This window comes from Euwallacea fornicatus, chromosome 34, assembly GCF_040115645.1.
Source record: "Euwallacea fornicatus isolate EFF26 chromosome 34, ASM4011564v1, whole genome shotgun sequence".
Classification (NCBI taxonomy): Eukaryota; Metazoa; Arthropoda; class Insecta; order Coleoptera; family Curculionidae; genus Euwallacea; species Euwallacea fornicatus.
Genome location: NC_089574.1, coordinates 1350436 through 1370604, shown reverse-complemented (window position 1 = coordinate 1370604; position 20169 = coordinate 1350436). Strand labels below are relative to the sequence as shown.

At 36.8% G+C, this 20169-nt stretch overlaps 1 protein-coding gene and 1 long non-coding RNA gene across 8 annotated transcripts in view; both read right to left on the bottom strand.

The window, feature by feature from the left end:
- The window catches only part of centrocortin (cerebellar degeneration-related protein 2-like), a 72603-nt gene that overhangs the window by 3728 nt on the left and 48706 nt on the right, over positions 1-20169 (bottom strand). For 6 of the 7 annotated variants that reach the window (XM_066299677.1, XM_066299679.1, XM_066299673.1 and 3 more), the window contains 7 exons: positions 8284-8396; positions 8007-8224; positions 6846-7011; positions 6650-6789; positions 6312-6491; positions 6065-6244; positions 4416-4557 (listed from right to left, as the gene is read on the bottom strand). In XM_066299677.1, the coding sequence (XP_066155774.1) occupies positions 4416-4557; positions 6065-6244; positions 6312-6491; positions 6650-6789; positions 6846-7011; positions 8007-8224; positions 8284-8396 (1139 nt within the window). Of the gene's footprint in view, positions 1-4415; positions 4558-6064; positions 6245-6311; positions 6492-6649; positions 6790-6845; positions 7012-8006; positions 8225-8283; positions 8397-18175; positions 18474-20169 lie in introns of those variants that run through there. The other variant, XM_066299675.1, reaches the window with a different exon arrangement.
- Positions 792-4409, bottom strand: LOC136348673 (uncharacterized). The gene is made up of 2 exons (XR_010733705.1): positions 2682-4409; positions 792-2649 (listed from the first exon to the last, which is right to left on the bottom strand). It is a non-coding gene; the product is annotated as an uncharacterized lncRNA (long non-coding RNA).

The following is a 20169-nucleotide window of genomic DNA, read 5'->3' as shown; positions in this document are numbered from 1 at the left end:
GTTTGAATCTATGTCCGGAATCGCATAATGTCCCACTTTTCCTATATTTTTATCTGAAGATATGCAAAATTGAAATAAATATAATTATTGGGAGCTTGGTCGAATAATAGCTTACTATGGTAATTGACCGAACAGTCCAAAGCACAATAAATATGATGAATACCAAATAGTTTCCCAATGTTACAACGCTAGTATGTACATTTCGTCATGCAACACCTGATAGAAATAAAAGCAAAATTATCATTTTAAAAAATTAAAGAAAAAGTGAGTTTTCATAAATGATTTTATTTAATTAATTTATCGATCTTTCAAAATTAACATAAAGAAGTAAAACAATTTTGCCCTAACGTTGAGGAGAGTTCAGTTAATTCTTAAAATCGAAAAATGTTAAATCTTATATTTCGGTAAGTGGAAAAGCATTAATAAGGGATATGGGATATCACATGAAATAGAAAAGTACGAGGGAATAGGGAAATACATCAAAATATTGAAATATTGTGTATCTGTATGGAGCTGGATTTATTATAGGTTCATATTGTTAGCTGTAATATGAAGGGTCAAGTTATGAACCGTAAATAACAGATTTATAAAAAGTCACGTTTAAAGAGTTTTGGTTAAAGATTTTTGAGTAAAAAATGCTAAAATTTTATCGTTAAAATCTCTACATAAATGATTTAATAACAACGAAATGGTTTTTTTCCACTTCGAAATTCACCAACAATTATCCCATCACCGACTATCGCTATCCCAAAGGAATTCCAAAATCCATGGAGAAAATGAAAGCCTTTCCATTCAAATAAAACTTTATTTTTGATTGAAAATATAAACGGCAGGTGTAGACAAATTTTACAGGTATCACCAGTTCAAATAGAAAAATGGAAATTGTGCAAGAGGGAGAAGGACTGCGTAAAGCTTAATGTGGCACCTACGAAGACCAACAAAGTGAGCAAAGTCGGTTTTCATTGCTTTCCCCACGATGGAAGTTTTGAAAAATATTAGAGCAAAAACAGCAATATAAATGAATGAAACAAAAGCGATTAGTTCATCACTAGAACTTTTATTAGTAAAACTTCAGAGGCGATGAGACTGTGATAACATTGAACTGACTCGGCCCATGTCAGCAGATGACTTACAACCCACTTCGTTGGTCTTGTCGGAGGTATATTAAACCTTAAGCGATTCTTCTTTTACCTGCACAATCTCTATGGTTCAACTTCAAGTAGTGATACCTTTATACGACGGACACACAATTTTGAAATTAAGAATTGCATCTTCTGTACTCTGATGTGTTCAAAAATTTGATATTTTTTTATGATATATATATTTTATGATATAACCCCACGGCCTAGGATTTAGAATTCTAAAATGCTATTGTTTATGGCCAATTTTATAGGTTGAAAAATAATAGTAATAATTAGTGTTAAATTCGGGAAGCGTTTTTTTTATTTGCTGATTCGTGACTTCAACTTTCAGATTTGTATTATGCGAACCTATGAAACTGGCTATTCAGTCATAATTTTTGGTAAAGAAATTTCAAGCACTCTTTCAATATTTGGAACCACACTAAAATTCTATTTAAAGAAAATAAATTCATGATTACACCACTTTCTTCAACGGGAAACTTTATATTATGAATTAAAGAAGTCCAGATTGCTTGTAGTAACAATTAACTTTGCTATGGCCCCGACAAGTTCACCGAAAATAGTCAATTTATGAACAACGTAAAAATAAAATATTTGCTTGGAAAGATTGTGGCTAAATAGGGTGAAGAATTGTCCTCTAGGAAGATCTAGTATGTACAGGTTTGGTTTTTATGATTTGACAAGTTGCTGCAAGTTTATTGTTGAAGCTAGCAAAAATTGATTTATGTAAAAGTTTTATGTATTGACGTGTATTTTTATGGCACGATGTTTGAAAGAAAGAAACGAACATCAGAACTCGAAAAAATCTAGCAAAGCTGAGTTGCTTAAATGGAACCACCTGTATATTGATGCAAATTTGGATTCCGCAGATTTTTCTCTTTTGAAAAATATATAATATATCAAGGTTTGCTCCAGTAGTTTTCGATCTATTTCATTTAAGAAAACTGGGTGCGCCTCTACGGCCCAAGAACGCACGGATTCGAGTCAACCATGAACAGTGCGTTAAAATGCGTTAAATCCTTCAAATAAATGCTGGTCAGCGTTAATTGTTCCATTAAAACAAAAACTTTAGTTTGTTTCATTTCTTCGGATTCTGATATTCATTTGTTTTTTCTAATATATTATAAAAACATACTTCGACGTATAAAACTCTTATATAAACAACTTTTTCCTAGCCTCGAGACTCGCAGCAACTTGTCAAATTATAGAACTAACCCTGTATAAGTATAGGTTATCAAGTAGAAAAACCGGTGCACGTCATAAACCACGTAATTTGATTGCCAACTTTCATGTTCAAAAAATATGAAAAGTTTTCAACGAGGAATTCGTCTCTATATAGGTAAATACTAATTATGTAGATGAACTGAAACTAGTACCCCGCTAACGTTTAATAAAAAATTGAAACTTTACATGAACATAAATAAATTATGGAAATATTAACAACAAAGTTGGCAATAACGCGAAGAGTCGCCATATTGGTTGCATTTTGTCCTTTTTGACTTTTGACCTTTTTGACTTTTGACCTTTTTGACTTTTGACCTTCCCCATTCCGCCATTTTAGTTCGCTAGGGCGGTTATGTTTACTTGAATATCATCCAATATTTCACCGTATTCCCGCAAAGTTCCAGTTTTACTGACGATTTCTTTACCACAAACTGTTCTTCAAAAAATACAATCTTGTGTGAATCCCCCGTTTATTATTACTGTTTTTCGGTATTCCAAAGCAGTTAAATAGCAGGTGTAGGGAGCTGGTTGTTTTTTAAATGGAGCATTTTGCAAGGGAAAGGAACAACAACGGCCGTTTATTTCCATTGAATGTCGTCAGAGAGGGATATGTTTATCATTTTCGTCAAATTTCGCAGATGTACATTGATTTCGTTATTTGGACTGAGTAGATGTGGCATAACAAATGTCCAATAAATCATACAATCAGCAGCATCGCTGAATTTCACCGTTATAACTGGCATCGGTTTTTGTACTGGACGACGTGAACTTTGAAACCTTATAATTTGATTTAGTATTTTCGCCTTTTATTTAGATCAGTCCCGATAGGCATACTCCTGATTATAGCGTGAAATCATGAATTTTAGTTGAATAAATAAGTGACGACTAGTGTATTCAGTTCAATGAACATTCTAAAACTTAGTTTGGCAGGTGCTCCAAATTTTAAAAGCCCCAAACAGGGCCCTTTAGTGCTAGGGACGAATGAGACAATTGGGAGTTATTGCAACATCTACCAGTTCCTGCAATATTTTCGAAAAAAAATCATGAATTGATTAAAAACAAAATCCTCGAATATTCAAAACACACTAATAACATAATAACCACATAATAACGTTGGGATCATAGTTACACACAGAAAAATGGGAACTTAAACTAATATTGGTATAACAAAGCATTCAACCTGATTTTTATACACGATACCAGATCATTAATTTATAACAACAAATAGTTAATTTTTCTTTTCGAGATGAGAGCATAAATTGTGATAAAGGTAAAGTTCGTATACAGTTGGACTCAAAAATGTCGCCAGCTTTTAACGTTTTTTGACGCAAACTATTCATTATTTTCAAAATTCAAATCTACGACAGTTTACGCCTGCGGGATATTGGTCATCATTTTACTGGGCGTTTGGTCGACCGAGTCACTGATGAACGTAGTTTCATGCAAATAAGTGCATGGAGACGAAAATAAAAATTTCGAAGTTGACGACCCTCAAAGTGAGCACATTCAAACCAAGTGATTTCTGTTCAAATGATTAGGAAAAGAGTCATAAAGTCAACTTCGTGGCAAATGAAAACGGTGCGGGGGCAAATATATGGCGTATTCTCTGAATGTCGGTCGCGATGACCGGATAGTCCAAACGAAATGTTGCAAAATATACTTACAGAGACCAAAATCGGTGATAAATTTGTGCATTTAGTTTTTGCGCAAAAATTTACTTTGTTTAAGAAGTCCTCGGTATTCAGGGTCAAAGTTACAGAAAAAATGGCGACATTTCATCCCAATGTATTCCCACATGTACAATAATACTCTATTTACATAGGTCACCAAAGCCTCAATTAACATCATGCAATGCTGTAATTGTACTCCTTGCAGTAACAACACTACACAAATTAAATTAATCTAGTAATGCCCAAAAAATCATAAAGACATAGCGCTGCAAGCGGCACATGACACCAGTAAAATTAACTACACACCGGACTGTACTTTTTACAAGAAGCATTCGGACATACTAAGAAACCCCAGGTGCCGGACAAGCATGTGTCTCACCTGAATATTTATGTGGAAGGAGGAACGATACACGCGCATGTTGTTCAATGCTTCTAGCATGCTCTGGTCTGTCTCCTCGAGGAGACTCAGTTCGGAAGTTTCACCTGCTGTTCGTAGACACTTACTGCATACTTGGCCTTGTCTGAAACGTAATTTTAAGACTGAAGGATAACGTCTGTACTAGTGAAAATTGATAAATCACTTAAATTGGTGCATTATACCCACTTAAGTGTTAACATTACTTAAGTATTGACACTGTAACGAAAAGTTTTGGAAATTTCCAAGACACGCGTTTTAAAAGCGTTTTGAAAAAAATTCAAATTCGTTCAAACCTCTTTTTTCCGAAGAAAATTTGAAAAAACACACTTCTTTATACAGGGTTCGCCATTACTCCGGCCTCGGTTCCTGGTGTCTTTGTATAAATATCAATATGAAATGTTTAGTACGGTACTCATTTATATTGGAAAGCTGCATGATTTAATAATATTTTTGTTTATACAGAGTGTTCCGTTTTCGCTGGGCAGCATAAAGTTACAATTTTTTAAATAGAAACCCATAATTTTTTTTACGCCATTTGATAAAACCATAATTTAGTAAGAAAATACATTAAACGTTTTTTAAATTGGTTGCGGCGTTGCCATATTAGAGAAATTTCTTTAAAAATGCAGCGTCAGAAAAAAATAATCACAAAACTGGTGTTTTTTGAAATTTTGAAATTTGTTTTTGTAAAGTAGTAAAAGAAAGTCAGAGGTACTTAAAAACTTTAAAACATTTTTTTAATGCACCATACTTTTTTTGTATAAGAGCGCTAATTTGCAAATTTTACAAATTGCTGAACCTCGTTTTTTTTAAATGGTACCCATGATTTTTTCCAAGTCCTTCTAATGTAGTTTTTTATTCTCTATTAATTTGCAATAACATCTCTTCATCTAGCATTTACAGTTATGGAGATATTTACAAAATTTCAATCAAATTGCAACAGGCATTATCATAATCTAACAGATTTCTTCTAGTAGGCTTTGCTTCTATTTAACAAAAGCATAAATTACTTATTTCATTTAGTTGTCATATTACCTGTCACTATCTTCTAATATGGCAACGCCGCAACCAATTTAAGAAATGTTTCATGTATTTTCCTTCTAAATTAAGGTTTCATCAAATGGCATACGAAAAATTATGGGTTGCTATTTAAAAAATTATAACTTTATGCTGCCCTGCGAAAACGGAACACTCTGTATAAACAAAAATATTATTAAATCATGCTTTCCAATATAAATGGGTACCGTACTAAACATTCCATATTGATATTTATGCAAAGAGACCAGGAACCGAGACCGGAGTAATGGCGAACCCTGTATATTTTAAAGAGGTTTTTTCTTCTTTCGTTGTGCGCTTTTGGGAGTGTTTTCGAACTGTAGCAGAAACATGACAAGCCATATCGTCATTTTTATTCTTATTTCACATTCATCCGCATATCAAAACCATATACGAGGTATAATCATGTAATGGATTAGTGACATTTTAAGTGGTGGCGTTTTTCGTGTCTTATTAAATTCTCTCTTTCATGTTGTCTTTCGATTAATAGGTATAGCATGGTAGAAACAGTTAGCTCTCGCCCTAAAATAACACAAGTTGTTTCCAGTCCTTACCTAACTTCGTCTAAGGTATTCAGTTCTTCATTGATGCTCTTCATGTTAAGATCGTCCCCTTTATGGCTACGCTGAAATACTTGATTTTCTAAATTTTGATTCTGCTGCTGCAATGTTGCAAGCTGATCTTCTAGTTCCGCGATTATTCGTTCTTGTTTGGTGCATTGTGCCCTAGTTTCCCTAAAGATACAATGCAATTTGGCCAATGCAGGCAATTAAGTTCCCAATTAATTTTACTAGACGTTACCTAACTTCGTCCATGGTGATGAGTTCCTCGTTGATGCTCTTCATATTTAGATCGTCCCCTCTATGGCTTAGCTGAAACACTTGATTTTCTAGAGCTTGATTCTGTTGCTCTAGCGTTGCCAGCTGGTCTTCTAGTTCGGCAATTACTCGTTCTCGTTTACCACACTGCGCTCTTGTCTCCCTGTAATGGAAAGAATGTTGGAAGGAGATACCCTCGCAAGTCAACAGACACACAAAAGACAAATCGTGTTAAATCTTAAAAGTGTGTTTTTTCCATTTCGTACACCTAGGTGACTTTTGTCACAGTTTTCTCAAATCTGTTTCATCCTCCTGACTAACCTGACTTGTGCTAATAACTGGGCGATTTTTTCCATGCTATTCTCCTCATCTGGCTGGTCAGTGCAACATTCTGAGTTGGATTCACTTTGAAGGAATGGCGATTCGAGTCGTTTTTTACGATGTGATGTGGGAGATGAAGTCTACAATACTCATGTTATTAATAAGTGTTCACGGGGCAGCATGATCATTTTGTTACCTTGATTGGTTGAAGAGGGCTCTGAGGTGAAGTCGCTGCATATAGCTCATCATTTTCTCTTCGTTGTACATGGCGCAGCGCAGGTATTTCATTTTGATTGGCACTTTTGTTTAATCCTATTTCACTATTTCGTCCAATTTTTTTCTTAAGTATGTCAATTTGTAATCTAAACAACAACAGCATTATTTAACCTGAGTTAAATCAAGAAGTGCCATCATACACGCAAATGCACGTATGATGTAGTATGATAAAGTAGTGCATAATAACTTGATATTTTACTCAAATTTGGAAATTAATGATTAATTTTTCATTTTATGAGAAGCGTCAGTTTTTAAAAGTAACATTAAACCATAATTTGGTTGTTCCAATATTGGACAATTTTTGTAAAACTTGGTCAAAAACGCTTTTGTAGAATACAAAAAAATATATCGATTTTACACGTGTTTGTAAACACACGATGTGACCTATTAATCCCTACAGTGCAACAGATTGTGTCGAGCTTGAATAATGAACTCATCATTCACGCTCCATAGCATTTGTTTCTTCATTATACTAACTGCGTTGAACAGATGAATTTCATTGCATCTGTTCGATTCGGCAAGTATAATAATAAACGCGAAATATCTCAAACCTCCGCAAATATGTCTCCGCACTTGTTAGATAAATAACCATAATGACGTAAAACGTGATTAGTTTGTAATTCCACTCGGAATGAATTACATGCAAATCGGTGAAACCCTAGAAGTATACCAGGTAAAAGGACGAAAACAAGCTTTGGAAAATCAAGAATTTTTGATTTAATTATACTCCCTTTATGCACGGGTATTTGGCGGTGGACAACACAACAATAGGAATTTTTAGTTAATTTGTGGAAAGCACGCATGCTTAGCCGTGGACAAAGTATAGTACTTTACTCGTATATAATGAAAAGCCATACGCTTAGGATTGCGCCGCTTGTTTCACTCGTAACGCAAGCGACTCAATAGAGGATGACAGTTTTCATTTCATGCTCGTCCGATAATGTGCGAACAAAATATTCCCGTACAAGATCTCAGTTTAGTGAATGGAACCTCATTTATCTCAACAAAAACAAGCGTTTCAAATAGGTACCATAAATGTAGGAACCACGTATTATAAATTACTTCATGAACGTCTTTTTACCTAAGATCATCGACAATCCCTTGAAGTTCCTCATTTTTCGCTTCGAGTTGCTCTATGGTCGCTTTGAGGTTTTTAACGTGTTTCCTTTGCGAGCTGTTCTCAAGTTGCAGTCGATGATTCGTTCTCTCAAGATCTTGAATGCTCACTTCTAATTGCTCGTATATGCGTAGCCGGGAGTCGTTCACCTCTTTGAGAGCAACTGTTTGTTTTGTAAGATACTGAGAGAGCAAGAAAAGACATTACAGAGGTAAAATAGATTAAGTACATTCTTAATTACCTCAATTTCTAGTTTCTGATCTTCGATAGTGGTGTGCTTTTCCTTCAACAGAGTTTCGAGTTCTCGGTTCCGTTCTAACAGGGTCTTTCCCAATTCCGCAGCCAGGTGTAGATCTGGAAGAAATGCATTCTTTAATGTAATGCAGCCGTATGATTATTCGAAGTAGTCGTAGGCTATCGTTCATTTATCATCATCAGTGCAAAAAATTAGTGAGCACGCCGACATATAAATTTGAATTGAACAGTTTATTGGAAAAACCCGCAAATGCTCTACATAAAATACTAAAAGTCCTGCATAAATTTACTAAAAATTGAAGGAAATGTTTTCCATGAAAATGGCGAACGCATCAAGTATTATTTTCAGTTGTGCTTTTTAACAGATATGGACACGGGGTCACCCATTTAGTAGATAAACGCACTTTCTACATTTTTTCCCATGGAATTCCACGTATATTGTGATCTTTTTGAATTTTGAAAAATTCTGAACATATTTCATGCAAAATGAAAAATTGCAAAAATTAGTGGTAATGCTGAGACACTTTAGTAAAAATATTTATAAACTGCTGTATTCATGCCAGCTCTGTGTTTAATTGCTTTTAATTAACTCGAACATCTGAAAGGCCGGTTTCGGTCCTACCACGTCTCGTCAGTCCGGTGCATTTCGAGTCGTTTAATTGCGGGTTGAAATCACCAGTATCAGTAGTAAGTATATTGGACCTGCGAGAAGATATCCTACCAGCGCCACCTATCGTGTCCTATTCGCTGCACCTGAACTAAATCTTTAAGCGTAAGCAGGAGTACTCTTAATGCACAATGCAGACCCTGCGGCGGCGAACAGTCAAAACGATTTCAAATAGTCGTAGGGAAAATCTGAGAAGATTAAGGCCTGTTGTGACTTCATGTCCCGTTCCAACTTGCTTTTAATCGACTCGAACATCTCTAAAGGCGGATTCTATTAGGTGTCATCAGTGCGGGCCATTTTGGTTCAAGCGAATGTGTCGAATTAAGAGTGAAGAGACCTAATAGGATCGAAACCGGTCTTTGGGGTGTTCGAGGTGATTAAACGACTAGCCGGAATGAGGCTTAAATTCGCAATGGGCCTTCGTCCTCTCAGATTTTTCCTACGTTTATCTACGTTCGTCTTCGCATTGAGCTCCTCGGTGGTTGCGTTAGTGTAAAATGCCCTTGCAATTCCTGCAGGAAAAGGTGAACTTTCCAATTCGCTTGTTCAAGTCGGACATTAGTAATTAGAGACAAACACAATTGTTAAATAACTAAGTCTTGCGGTTACACCTTATTTAAGCCGGCGATTGGTACCGACAGATGAATGGTGGTACTCTTAATTGCGGCAGGAAAGTGTACAAATTGACTTAATAAAACGGATATATTATCAATAAACTCGGTAAATATCACCGATTTTTCCTCCGGAACACGCTTCATTTTCTCTTACGAAATCGTGTGGACATGAATTGTTTAATGATGTTTAGATATTAAGGACGATGATGGTGTAGAAATACTTAATTAAATCGCTTTAAGCGTGAAAGGCGTTTGCATGAGAGCCTATGAGGTTGTCCTCATATTAGGCAGCTATTATTACCGAAGTTTCGAGGAACCGGGGAGGTGGTAAAATTGTAAGATTTTAATGATAGTTGAATTTAAATTTATATACAGGGTGGCCCATTGAAAACGAAACAGAGGCATTTGCGGGTACTTAGAAATGTATGTTTGAAAAATGCTCGGACACGTAAACTTTATATTCGAGGGGGACACATTATAAACGTATACTCGCTCCTTTCACTTCAACACCCTAGCCGGGGTGGGTCAAACCCTTAAAATCTTAAATGGAAAGTATGGTCGAGTAGCACCTTGTTTGAAAGGTCTTTCGATTCTCGTTATAATGATATCCAAATTAACTAACTTTTATTCAGTAGTTTTCGAGAAATTTGGAAAAATGTGATTAAATTGCCAACAAGTGGAATGCTCTGTTAAAATCGTAAGTTAGGAAAATTAATAGTAAAACATTAACAAAAGTTCTTTTAATTGATAAGATACTCAAACTGTTCACCATTAGCTTCCATACAGTAATACAAGTTCTGTTCAAAACGAGTCCTAACATTTTGAAGCATCTGTGGAGTTATCAGACGGCATTCATTAACAATTCGTCGTCGCAATTCTTCCAGAGACTCCGGTTCCGTTGCGTAGATCTTGCTTTTCAAATGGCCCCATAAGAAGAAGTCTAACGGAGTCAAGTCTGGAGACCTAGCCGGCCACTCTATAGGACCTCTTCGCCCAATCCATTTTTTTTTATTATTCGAAAGCAATAACAATTGGTGAAATAGTACAACTAAACTTAATCTGGTCAGTTTACAATTAATAGTCACTACTGATTATTTTCCTAATTTACGATTTTAACAGAGCATTCCACTTGTTGGCAATTTAATCACATTTTTCCAAATTTCTCGAAAACTACTGAATAAAAGTTAGTTAATTTGGATATCATTATAACGAGAATCGAAAGACCTTTCAAACAAGGTGCTACTCGACCATACTTTCCATTTAAGATTTTAAAGGTTTAACTCACCCCGGCTAGGGTGTTGAAGTGAAAGGAGCGAGTATACGTTTATAATGTGTCCCCCTCGAATATAAAGTTTACGTGTCCGAGCATTTTTCAAACATACATTTCTAAGTACCCGCAAATGCCTCTGTTTCGTTTTCAATGGGCCACCCTGTATAAATAAAGACGCGCAAATAGCCGAAAGATTAGATTTAAGAATTTTAAGTGTTCTTCGACGTAGCCAAAGCGACAGGTTTGGTAAAATTGATGGTGCAATTGTAGCAAAAATTTGTGTAAAAGCACCTGCTCCAAATGTAATTAATTAAGGCGAATTTATCAATTTTCCCAATCAATCGCCAAAATCTAATATTTCACTCGGTACTAATTCGTTCAAAAAAAATTTGAAATTAGGTTCATGTAGAAACTGTGGCCCCAGAATTTTAGACTTTTTACTCGGTTTATTAACTTAAACTTCTATTTCTGCTCTATATAATTCTAAATATTCAAATCATTAATGCACCCAGATACCTACCATAAATCAGTGCCGACATTACGTTCATGGTATTACCTATGCAGCAACGGTAGTACAGTGCTGTACTAATGATTCCGAAATGGAGTAAATGGTAACCCAATTTAGTCAACTGTTCAAGTAACGGTATGGGTGGTCTTCTCATGCCAAAAATGTCAAATACAGGTAAACCGTGTATCAAGCATGCTTAATATTTATAGCAGTACTTATGTGCAGCTCGATCTATCTGCAGGTAATATGCGAACAACTTTGCAGGAATGTTATTTCATCATGCAGGAAGTGTGTAGGTAAGTCCTGTGTTATTTGAATTAGTAGACAATAGCGCCTAAATAATGCCCTATCTGCTTGGATTTGACAATGCGAATGCATAAGTCGAAGCTTTTTACCTGTTGCCAAGACGCTTTTAATTCCTGCCAAGCAGAAAACAAGCTCCGATAATTTTCACCGAATGTTTGGGGTTAAATATCTCGGAAATAACTAGAGATAAATATAGAGCGTAACGTATCATCGTGGAGATATTTTGGGGAGCGATAGCGCTCCGCCAAAGGACACGCTAACAGACCCAACTTTTAACGTAAACCTCAAAATTTGTGAACTTCCTAGTTCTTCTTTCGGAGCAGTTGACTCATGCAAGTAACTTAAGACCAAGTGACGATTTGTCGGAATTGACCAAAACTGGACTTTTGCTCTAGAAAAGAGACCGAGGATGCCCTATTTGTTCTATCTCTCGTAGTTCCCAAGATTTCCTACATGAACATCGAAATCTGCCGCCCCTATACACTAGTCATCTATCTAATGCACCTATTCATTAACCTAATGGTGTTATTACATGTTAGCACAAAAGTTCATTCATCTAGCTATGTCTTTTTTACACGCGATTAATGGGAAGAAATAAAGAATGTAAAAATGCTTTAATAGAGGGAAAATCATTGAGATTCGCGTTTGCACGAAAGTTATTCAAGTTTTGTTGATTCCCACAATTTATTTAATAGTCTGACGGTAATTAATACGTATTTACCAGTAGCGGAACGTTCTCGATTTTGCATTAGACATATTTGGTATTTTCCTTATTTATCACTACTTCGGAATTTATTTTCCGTCAGTTGATATCAGAAACGAGCAAAACGTAACAGGAAGACTGGCCTACGGTCCACCATCCAAAGGAAACATTTCTTCCTGGACACGTCTATGGATTCATTTCGTTAGAGACATTAAGCGCAATTACCGCTTTTTAGTGGGCAAAAGTTCAATGTCGTCGAATTACCCTCGACCAATGGCAAATTTAATTACACATTTATTAAACATGTAGTTTTATGGAAATGACAAACGAATATTCTCTAGAGAATTAATTAAATTATAATGAAACGTCGAGCGAATAACTGAGAGATCTGGCTAGGCATTGCAAGAACAAGCGGTAGGTTCTTGGTAGACAGCTTAATATAGCATTATAATTCCTTGCAGGTGCAACACCCGTTATGTTATACGTGCCCGCCACTAAATACCTCCATTGTGAAATGTATTTCTTAAGGCTAATCTGATTATGTGGACGGACACCTTAGAAGAAATGTGCACGAGACCATTGTAGTGTTTGTGATTGATACAAGTATCTGTTTTCATGAAGATCATACATCACACTATGCACGATAACGTGCGGATGAATCTTCACGGTTTTATACAGGGTGTCCCTTAAGTACGGAGTGTAACTTCGGGACACGATTTCTTATAGTATTTGAAGGGAGAGGGCCCTATGCACGTGCAGTCGGAATTTTGCAAGCAAAAAAATATAAGTGAAGCGGCAACTCGAACCGTGTCCTGTTCTGGCACATTGCTGCAATGGAAAGTCGTGAAAATTGCTACTACGGAAAAACGACGCATTTCCCGAAAAATAACCCAAAAATCCCAAGTTTCTAAACGAAAGGCAGAATTAAGGAATGCAACTGCTGAATTAAAATAAATAGGGGCCTCTACACTCACAGTCCGGCCCTTATATCTATGTTAAGGCAAGGCTGTGCATATTGAACATTTTTGAATTGCTCCGATCGAAAAATGGTGGCACACCAAATTTAATAATAATCCGTTGAAGGATACCTTCAAAGTAAATTGTATTATTCAAGTGGGGCCTCGCATTCACAGAGTCCTAGAGTTTAAACGAGAGACTCCCGAACAAAAAGAAAAAATGCGTATTTGTTGAGCTGAGACATCCCGTATACAGAGCGATTCAGTGGGAATGGGATATGGTAAAACCCGAGATAGGAGACATCAAAATATGACAATTGGACCCAGCATACCTCCTAGCAATGACGCGTGCTTCAGAAGTGCAGAGCGTTAAAGGTTTAAATTTTATTTTAAAATGTCTTAATAAGTTTTTCGGTTTCAGAGCATCAGCACCAAAATTGGCGTACTTGGGTTTTTTAACTAGCTCCTGAGGGATTCCTAAGGGCAGTTAACCCCCCCTCCCCCTTCCCCTCCCCCTCCCCCTCCTCCGTATGTTTGCTCACATTTTTTGTGAGTACAACTAAAGTCAAGTTCTATTCAGTATAATGGAAGAGCGCTTATTTTTACTCAAAAAAGGTATTCTCGTTTAATACCAATAATTTTTTTTGTTTACGAAATTTTCACCCATAAACTAATCGATGACGTACTGTTTCAGATGCTCAATATCGATGGTGGTTCTAGTTCGCTAGCATGAGTGCCCATTACTTAGCTATTGTTACTTTAACCTGTCAAAGTAATTAGACTGTTTTCTCGTCAGTCTTTTAAAGTAAAAAAATGTAATTTAAAAGTTAAAAGTGCCAAAGCATAATGATTTTTCTTTCAGTTAGATGCGCGATTGATTTGTGTTTTTGCTCAAATGAACGTTATAATGCGATTTATTTTTACTTGTTAATGCCTTTTTTATGATTTAAAAATATTAAATTTTTGATTAATTACTTTTTTGATTAATTACGGATTTGAAATGGCCCGACACCAATTAACTTATGAGCAAAAATCTCGTAAACGAAGAGAGATGTCGGGATTAAACGAGCAAAATAGGAAGTCTTTCGTTGTATTGAATAGAATTTGATATTAGTTGCACTCGTAAAAATTTACGATCAAAAACACCGAAGCGGTGGGTTGTAACTAGCGCCTTTTAAGGATGAACTAAAATTAGAACAAAATTCTTACTTGGCATTTTCCAAAACCTCAGTATAGCAATTTTAGTGTCGATGCCGCGAAAACATAAAAAGTTATTAAGAAATTTTAAAATCAAATTTCAACCATTAACACCCTGTAATTCTGAAATACGCAACATTGGCGTGAAGCGTGCCGGGGCCAATCCTCAGACTTCGACGTCCCTTATCTCGGCTTGGCCACGCCCCATTCCCGAAGAATCACTCTGTATATTATCATTTGAAATAGATTTGGAACAGTCAAAGTTCAAGAACAATTGTAATATGTCGGTAAAAAGTTGTATTTTTAGGATAAAGTTAAATTTTATTTGCTACGGGTCGCGTAGCAAATACGTCACGGTCGGTACGTCACGAAATGTAGGACGCCAATGGATTCTTAATATTTTTGAACTCTCCTAAAATTCTATAATAAAAAAGGTTTCTTAATTTTTTGCCCAATACTAATAAATATTTATAGAAAAAAAATTATTTATTTAATCCAGATGTAACAAAAGTACGAGGTACATGTGGTACGCATTTCTTGTGGCCTTAGTTACTTGCCCGGTACTAAGATTGGCATTTTGTTAGTTACAAGGTGCGCACGAAAACTGTGGATTCGGTAATGAAATTTGAAAATGAATAACTTTGCTAACGCTGAAATAACTCAGATGCATCGACAACCTCAATAACTACAGCCAAGTTATGTTGATAATACATTATGACGTAATATTTTCTCTTATGCAGCGAATTGGAAGGTACTATACAAAAACGATCGAGATGAAGCCCATTTGTTTGCTAGATACGCATTCATAGTTTAGTTTTTCCGTAGTTGTTATCATCTCAAGACACATTCTGCTATGGTAATTGAGCGTTTCATCTAGTACCTCGATATCATCAAATAACTTGTGCTAAGGACGGGTTAAGAGAGAGCACAGTTAACCGGCAATCATTTTTGAGACACTCATCTAGATGCAGTAGAAATTCGAGGTTTGTGCGCGCAATGCTTGTAGAGCAAATTAGATTTGGTTCAGGTAGCTGGTCATTCGGTTACAGGCCAGACGAGGCCGAACTCAGGCGCTCAGCGGATGTGGAAGTTTTAAGACCTACACCAACAGAATGGGGGACCCGAATTGCTGGAACTGCTTATGATGCAAAACACTGCTGATTCCAATTCCCCTTCAAAATGCGTGGACCATCTAACACCAACATCCCCCATCGACGAGATGGTGGAAGATAAAAGACAGTGGGACCGCAATGGCGATGCCATTCCCGCGATCGTTGAGGAAGAGGAATACGTGGAGCGTGCCACTTAAGAAGGACAATAACCTCGGGCCTAAAAGCAATTGACCGCCGAATCTCCAAGCCCCTCGACACTGCCGTTTTATCCCCCAGGGATTTCGGCTCGTTGCAGGCCGCGGAAAAAGGACATTTTTAGTGGGTAAGCGCCCCGGTGAACTCCACGCTATCTGGTCGCCAGAACGACTGGCTGGACGTCTTCAGGAGGTTCTCCTCGAGACAAAAAGAAAATTAAAGGCCGATTGGCGTTGTTATTAAGGCAAGGGTGAAACGAAACAAATCTCCCTTTAAGGAATACGTATATCAAGTAGTAATTAAGTTTCAAACTAGGCGTACGGATCTAAGCAGGTATACACTTTCCATGCTACCTAAAATACACCGGCAGGATAAGGGAAATTAAAAATTGCGAGCACAAGTAAATCGATTTCTCTATACAAATATAGAGCCATTGTAGAGATCCCGCGTTAAATTTCGTCGATTTCGTCTTCGAAATCGAGTTTAAATTGATTTTGCGGATTTTTATCAATAACCCGAATCTACTTTAAATGCAAATTTAAGCACGTTAGATGCTGAGTTGTGTACTTTCTATACTTTTTGCTCTAATTAACATAGTTTAATAACAACAATTATGTTGATGGTAAGAGCATTCCGATGGGAATAACTAATTTTACTACATCATACCTGCGACTCATTAACAATTACTTATTTTACTGGAAGACTTCTTAATTGAATTTACGTGATGAATGCGGCATCCGTCTTAAAACTCAAATTTGCTTGTACGTATTTAGTGCAAAATAAGGATTATTTATTAATAAGAGCTGTAATTAATGCCAAGCAGTCAATCGAATCGGATTATCACACGCAATAGTTAATTTTTTTTTGTTTTAAGTATATTCATTCTCCATATTTCGTATTTGAATTGTATCGCTGTAACATAATCTCTTGATTAAGTACGTACGTACTTAATTGTGTGCGATTGGTTCTGCTGGGTAGAAGTATTACTTAAAAGATGGAATAATGTTCCTGAATATCTCTATCTTGATTGCGTTTCGTAGTTCGCGATCAAGCTCCCTTTCTAATCAGTCTTTAGTGTTCCATACATCCGTTAAACGTCTTTCCTTCCTTCTTTCCAAAAGCGCTCATGCCCTTACTGGAAACGAAAAATTTTTATGGATTTTTTTTCTTTTCATTCTCTAAATCGAGGCACGCCAATGGCCTTTATACGTGGTGGCAGCTAGAATGTCCCTCTCACTAGAATAAAACTGACGATTTGGTTCGGAAATGGCCAGTGTCGGCCGGAAACAAAATGGCGCAATTTAACCAGACAAATTTGCTCTACATCGTTTTCACCGATATCTTTAACAGCCCCAACCGTCTTTATTCGATGTAGTAGTTAAAGCCGTCTCTATTCCTAGTGATTCGTACTTTGATCTAAAATCAAACAGAACCGTACTAGCCGAAAATCCAACGAGGTCGTTTTTGGCGGAGAAATTTGAGAATTCTCTATCACAGCTCATCCAATGTATCTAGCCGATTCTCTTTATTATTGGATGAAATACCTAAAATTTTGTCCTGCAGTCGCTGGGATTGTGACATTTCCGACCAACAACAGATTTTTTGCTTTTGGGGACACTTGACCAGAAAATTTTGGTCAACATCGCTGATTTCATCGTCGTCCAGGCCGACGGCGACATATTAAAAAAATTCCAACGTGTACTTCAGTGGTAATTTACCAAATGGAAGATTCTCGTTCCATCACAATAATCACTGAAATTGTCAGTTCCATCGAAAATCAAAGAGGACCGTACTGCACGGAAATCTGAAGGGCTGAGTTTTACAACAAAACTGAAAACTTCGTTATGCACGCATCATAATCTACGTATTACGCGTGTTACAGCTTACATAATACAGACTTTATGATGCATATATGGTTACTAGGAAAACGATATTATAAATGTTTCAGTTCCAGCATGTCTCAACACCTCAACAAAGTCCTATTATTTAAATATTATACAAAATGGTTGTGTAATACTGGCGCGTAAAGGTTGATAAAGTCCTTATGCCTTACAGAACATTTCGCCTAGCATCGTGTTTTACAATATGTCGCACGTGCTTTTAAGGCCTTGGACTGTAATGTACTCTTTTACCTCTTGTTGGTGTTCATTCTTCACTGCTCTGCGTGATTCTTTAGTTATAGTGTACTTTTACAGAAAAGAGTAAAGTCAACGATCATGACACAGAGTCGAATCTATACGACGACAGTAACGTGAAATCGACGAAATATGTGAACAATTATTTAGCTATTATAACATTAGGGGGATTTTATTGTTTTAACATTTAAATATAAACATGAAATGTGCGTTACCTGAAGTTTGTTGCAAACATTCCAACTCGATTGTATAATCCCAAAAATCCAAGGAATTCACACACGATTCGGTTGCAGGTGGAAACTCGACGTTATCACCCATGGTAAGTTTTTGATTTTCCCTCTGAGATGAACCCGATTAACCCTAGATATTATGCCACCCGGTGAACATCCCCCAATGCCGAGACCAATGAACCGCACCAACACCTTCGCCAACCAACGAACGAATGGTACTGGAGTACCACCTGATGCCGAGTAGCCGAATGGTACCTATACCGGGTACCCCGGTGCACATGCCTGCGCCGATTGTCAGTTAAGTAAAGGTAAAAGCAAGATTGTCTGCCGCATTCAATGGTAGGGAAGTTTACATTCTTTGGTTAAAGGACAAGTTAATGGAGTGGCTTTTTGTTGTTTCTTCGTCGGCTTCACGATATTGTTTTTATTTTTATTACGGTTTCGATAAAGGTTTGGTTTATCAGTAATTGGCGTCATGTTCATTATCAGTGCGATTTCATCATTGAAATATGGAAGAAGGCCATCGCTAACGAAAAGAAAATTGAGTTGTTTAGATACTACAGATGAGAATGCCCAGAAGGACACGTGAAGAACTATCACCTACATGCGCTCTCCAAGTACTTTCTTCCTGTTGGCATGTATTTGTCCATGTTTGGTTTGCATCATTGCGAAGGCAGAAATGAAAGCGTTGAATTTAGGGTCTTGGTGAAATCCTGTCAAAATCTATCTTATCACTCTTACGTACTCAAAGGCCACGTCGCTTACAGCCTCCTTCCTCGTGTTGATCAATGATTCTTCTTCAGTCGAATTGTTAAATTAATTACAGTAATTTATCGGTATTTTACTAAATTATAACGTATTAGCATTCATTACCATCACAACTAGAAAAATAACCTTCACTGAAGTGAATGAAATAAAAAGAATTACTCAGTTGCTCAAGTCGTTCTGCTTGCTGACGATCTTTTCGGAGATATGATACGTATCAGTCATGCGAGAAACGGGATTCAATACAGGGTGTTTCAATTTTAACTCGCGTCCTTTCAACGACCGGGAGAAAATCGCAATGTGAAATGATCTTGTGAACGAGCGTTAATTGAAAAACACATTAACAAACATCCAGGGCGTTATGTAACTTTCCCAATTTCCGAGATATTTAGTCCAAACTTGAGATGCACTTTTCTCCCAAGGGTTTGCGTTAACTCTCCTGGCAACTAGCTAGAACGAGTTCGGACTTCTACGGGGTGTAACCTTGGAAGGGACCAAGCCTCCTCGGCATCACCCCAAATTTTTTCGGGGCACGCCTTTGGTCTGCAACAAGCGAAAATTTTAATTTCCCGTTCAAAATGGAAACTTTTCTGAGTCTCGAATTTGTTCGTATCTGCTCGTTTGTTAAACAATTCGCGTATTTAAAGTTAAAAATACGTTTGAAATTTCACTCGAAGTACCTCCAATTGCCATGGTAGAATGAAGCGTTCTGAGCTGGCTAAAGCAGCGGATTTCGACTCAGATCATCTCAATTTAAGTGCAAAAAATCAATGTGTCATGTTGGCTCTGATAGTTTTTAGGTCCAAGCTCTAATTTAAAACGGTCCAACTCTGCTCGGAAAAATCTGAATTTTTTTAAGATTGTTGAAGACATCAACTCGGAGCGCTTTTCATTCAGTGCTGGAATGATTTCATTATCAATTATCCTGAGCTTTGCGGACGAGCGAGCTTTAGCTCTTAACTTACGTTGTGAAAACACATTTTTGTTCATTCGTTTAATTTTTAAATTATAAATCGGCGTTTCACTCCAAACTTAAATCGCCAGAATTCTGCTTAGAATGTTTTAAATTTCACTATTAAAAATATAAATTTCAACTGCGCAAGAAAAACCATTTAGCCCGAAGGGACCTCCCGCGTTTTCATACGAGGGACTGCAAAAACGTACGTTTGCGCCGACGCTCGAAAATGCAAAATTTGTTAAATCGAAAAATCACA